The 5071-nt window shown below is 30.3% G+C and overlaps 1 protein-coding gene across 1 annotated transcript in view; it reads right to left on the bottom strand.

Annotated features, from left to right (window-relative positions):
* Positions 1-5071, bottom strand: part of LOC106478558 (extracellular matrix protein FRAS1-like) — a 154477-nt gene that overhangs the window by 70173 nt on the left and 79233 nt on the right. The window contains exons 42-44 of the mRNA XM_013939110.2: positions 2611-2703; positions 2263-2413; positions 186-409 (exon numbers count right to left, since the gene is read on the bottom strand). Coding sequence (XP_013794564.2) covers positions 186-409; positions 2263-2413; positions 2611-2703 — 468 coding nt within the window. The remainder of the gene's footprint in view (positions 1-185; positions 410-2262; positions 2414-2610; positions 2704-5071) is intronic.

The following is a 5071-nucleotide window of genomic DNA, read 5'->3' as shown; positions in this document are numbered from 1 at the left end:
AACGAAAATAAGCAACAAATGACAAAAAAAAAAAAAAGAAAATAGCAAAACATGCACATGTGCATCCTCAACAGTGAACATGATAAGCATTTCTATGTTTGCAATATCATTCTGCCCATACAAACTGTTTTGACACTATGAAAAAAAAACTACATAAAATGTCTGATCACAACATTAAGACTTACCTGTTTCAGATTTCCTGATCTCTTCACTTTTAGTTGTACCATTCTGGAGCTCTCACTAATATTATAGGTCTGTTTAGAAAAACTAATCCTTGCCCAACGTACATGGAAAACATTCTCACTGATGATGTTTGGTTTAGCATCTTCCACATTAAAAACAAATTTGTCACTTGTTACATTACTTGCATCAGTTAAAATGTAGCGTAACATGCCAGTGTTGATGTCATCTATCAGTTCAATAAAAAATATCCAAAATATATTTTCCTTAATTATAGTTATTTCACATAATTAAAAATTAAATGCTGTACATAAAACTACTATTTATACACATGTCAAAGAAATGAATTCACATAAAATATTTTGGAATTTTCAAATTCTGTCATCAGATTTAAAGCCTCAAAAAATTAGTTCACAATATGTTTAAAACGAAAAATAATATCAGCTATTAATGGAGAAGTTTTTGATACAACCTAAAGTTTAGAAAGAACACAGATTTAAACAGACACAATATAAAACAAAGTATGATAAAATGTGTGGCAGATACATCTTTAATAATATTGCTAACAAAAAATGTTTTAAAGAAAGTGTTAAATATAGGTATAAGCACCTGCATCTGTGAAAATAATAATAATAAAGATTAATACTAATAATTAAAAGTAAAAGCACTGGGAATCTGAAAATAATCAGACAACAGGGACGATTGGAGCTTATAATTTAGTGTTGGACAACCTCTGAAAATGGAAAGGCTTTATTTAATAAAGAGTTCATAACCTGTTGTTCTGGAGTTTTTGAATTTTCAAGAAGGATGGGGTGGTTGTTATTCTCACTATGTAATCAGAAACAAGACATAGGTGGAGTTAGCTAGCTTTAAACTATTATTTAGATTATTAAAAATTTATTCCCAATCAAAGATGCCCTGCACTCTAATTTTAATCAATGAAAATTTGAGCAACTTCTTAGGTAAGCCCTCAAGGACAATCACATTGCTTTTAATGGGGTGGCAATGGAAGTATCCCCTAAGTTTGACTCTTGAGAATATCATTCTTTGTTATCATGACTGTCAGTGACTGGATAAATGTCTCCTCTATTACAAACTAGTACTATAGAAGATATGTTGATGGTATTTTCATACATTTTGACAACATTGATCATGCCAAGATGTTTTTAGAAATACCTAAACTTGTAACATCATGCTGTAAACTTTACATGCACAATCTCTTTTCCACATCTGTTTGTTGCAAGAAAATATTTATTGGCTTTACATTCGTTTCAACAGTTTAATACCAGACTCATTCAAGTGTAATCTTGTTCTAAGTCTCCTAAAAAGGGTGTATAATATCTATTATTGCTATTTCTGTTTTCACTATGAATTTTCCAAAAATCATAGTGTATTACAAAGTAATGGCAGCTCCCCTTAATCATCCCTACCACACACTGTCTCAACAAAGTTTGAAACTAAAATCCTGAGTTCAAAAATCCTTTATAAATACACTTGTGGTAGCTGTAAAGCTACCTATATTGCTAAAACTACACATCACCTACAAATACTTACACATGACACATTTAATTGATTTAATTATTTCCAGAGTTTGAGTGTTTTGATTTTTTATTAATAGTATTAATATGTTTTATTATTATTATTTTATTCTAAAAATCCAGGTGTTTATACTTACATTTAATCCTTTTTTTTTATAATGATTTCTTTTAGCACTAGTATTAAAGATACATCTGCCAAAAATTTTATTGTACTTTCCATCATATTGTTATCATTTAAATCTGTGTTCTTTCTAAACTTTTGGTTGTATCAAAAAAACTTCTCACTTAATAGCAAATGTTATTTTTTGGAACAGAATACTGTGAATTAACTTTCAAGGTTTTAATTCTGTCAATGAAATTTGAAAAATTTACAAAATGTCTAATTAAAGATGTTTTTGATACTACCTTGTTATTAATATCTATTACATACAATACATCTTAAATGCTCTACAGGAAAACTGAGTCAACAAAAAATATAAAACTTTCCTTAAAAATGTACATAAGAAATCTTTAGATTTGAATTAAGAACAAAATATGAACTAACTTTGCGAGAACATTAAGACTGGAGATCCAGGATTGCTGGCAAGCTCTAGATGACCATGAATAGGGGCTTGAGTCACTGTGTACAAAAGATCCTCTGGTCTAGTGTCAGCATCTTCAGTTAGTAGATCTCTCTTGGTAATAGCATTCATAGGCTGTCCAAAAACAAAGTTATATCTTCTCCATGTAAAAGTTACATAATGTATTCAATATCATAAATATCAAAATACTTTGCTTGTTGTTGTTTCTCACAAATACTAACTAGTCACAGTCATTTTCTTTTCAGACATATCTAAGTATTGTGGAATCATGTATTACAAAAGTACAGCAGAAAACTAATGAATAAAACTACCTTTCCTTCAAATATTTCCAAGTACTGAATCCCAAGGTTAGCTGTTAATATTGGAGTTCCATCATCTACTGGCAATACATTAATGGAGAAGACCTATGGAAAAACTATTTTTTAATATCTGCAAACACTATACATTAAAATCATCAGTGACAGTGAGAGTTTCTCTCCAAAAACATTTTTCAGTTATTTATTTATTTAGTTACTCAAAAAGTGGAATGGGCTTAAAATATGAGAAAAAGTAGTTTTGGAAAATTCTGTTAATTTGAAATTGCCTTCATTTTTGTTATTACTAGACTCTCATATCTGCTGGTCAACTTCAGCTTAACTGTTTATCACAAGGTCATTAATTGTGACAACAACATTACATTTTGTACAAAAATGTTGCTTGTTACACGATAAACCCTCAGATGTTCCAGGAATATATTCTTTTAACAAGTGGTCAACTACCAAAAGGTGGAACTTAAACAATGTCATTCATAAAATAAAATAAAAAAATCTCAATATATATTCCAAAAGTAAAAATATTTTGTTTATTTGTTTGAAGTTAAGCACAAAGCTACACAATGGGTTATCTGTGCTCTGCCCACCATGGGTATCAAAACCCAGTTTCTAGCACTGTAAGTCTGCAGACATACTGCTGTGCCACTGGAGGGCGGTAAAAATAAAACCTTTTTAATATGTTATAACTGTTGTAATACATGAAGTATCACTTTTGATATTAGTTTGTTATGAACATCAGACTCCAGAAGTAGACTGTTTACTTAACAATTTACTGTCAATGGAACAATTCTAAAATTAATTACATTAAAAACGATATTTTTTTAATAAAAGCTATCTCTAGATGTAACAAAGAAGAAATTTTTTCGGTCCTGAATGAAAAATTCACTCATTAAGCAGTGTAGGAACAAAATTACTGAAATAAATATGTATATCAATGTTAAAACTAACTTACTGGTTACATACTAAAGTGCTCAAATTTAATTGATTTCATATCTATATTCAATCATATGTTTTATGTTTGGGTGTTTAATGTTTAAAGTTTCAGGTATATGTCATCACACTTGCCATTTTCACCATTTATATGTGAGAGCATCTGTCCACTCTAGCCTCCACACCATATATTGTTCCTCCATTTTACATATCCAATCTTTAACCTCCTTAAAAACCCTTATCTGGCCCAGGAGCCTTATCTTTCTTTATACTTCCCAATCTTTTTTTAACCAGGTCTGAATTAATGCAGTGATCTTGTTCGATCTTGTTTCCATCTATCAATTGTTCAAGATGTGGAATACTGCTTAAAGTTTTATTCAAAAAAACCAAAGAAAAAGAAAATTAAATAACTCAGCCATCTCATAATCATCAGATACTAGCCTTCCTTCATTATCCCTCAAGGGTCCTACCCTATCCTAACATTTTTGTTTACTCTTAATGTATTTTAAAAAGTCATTACTGTGAATTTTTACATTTTCAGCCAACCTTTTCTCATACATCCTTTTGGATTTCCCAATTTCCTGTTTCACCAACTTTCTTGATCTTCTAGATCTCCTGTCATAACAGTCAATTTGGATTTCTAAAATTGATGATGCCTTTCTTTAATTTTATCGCTTATACTCTTTGTTAACCAATATGTTTTTTTACTTGCAGCTACCCCTTTCTTTCTAAAAGGAATATGATTGTCTTGAATATTTAAAAATTTAACTTTAAAAATTTTCCACATCTGCTCAGCATCTCCAAATAACTCAGCTGCCCAATTCGCAATAGATAATTCTTGTTGCATCCCTTCAAAATTTGCTTTTTTGAAATTTGTAACCAAAATATCATAACTCCTTATCTCCATATGCAGCAAAACATTGAACCTAATATAGTAATGATCACTTTCACTCAAATGTTCTCCAATTTCCACCTTCTCAATCATTTCTGTATTTGAACAGCATTGTTTGTAGTAGATTCCTTAACTAATTGGTGAAGAAAGCCATCTTGAACAGTTTCTAAAAACCTCTCCCCCCTCATGGTTTGACTCTGGCATTTTCCAATCTATATGCCTGAAATTAAAATCACTCATAATTATGACTTCATTAACAGCCGAAATGTTAATCTCATTGTAAAGTTTCTCACTAATTTCATCAATATCATTTGGTGATTCATAACAAATTCCCACTACAATCCGTTTCCTTTTATATCCACTAATATAAACCCAAATGGATTCGATCTCCTTGATATTATCTTTGATATCCTCAACTTCAACAGGACGTTACTCACATTTTACATATAAAGCCACTCCTCCCCCTCTCTTTAGTACTCTATCCCTATTATATAGCCTGTAACCCTGTCTTTCAAAGAAATTTCCATGATCAAAATCATCTACATTTAACCATGTTTCAGTTATTCCAATTATATCAAAATCCTTCATTCCTACCAGTTCTCTAAAGTAATCTATATTTCTTATACTTCTATCTATTAC

The sequence above is a fragment of the Limulus polyphemus genome, unplaced genomic scaffold (assembly GCF_000517525.1).
Source record: "Limulus polyphemus unplaced genomic scaffold, Limulus_polyphemus-2.1.2 Scaffold224, whole genome shotgun sequence".
Classification (NCBI taxonomy): domain Eukaryota; kingdom Metazoa; phylum Arthropoda; class Merostomata; order Xiphosura; family Limulidae; genus Limulus; species Limulus polyphemus.
This window is presented reverse-complemented; position numbering and strand designations above follow the sequence as displayed.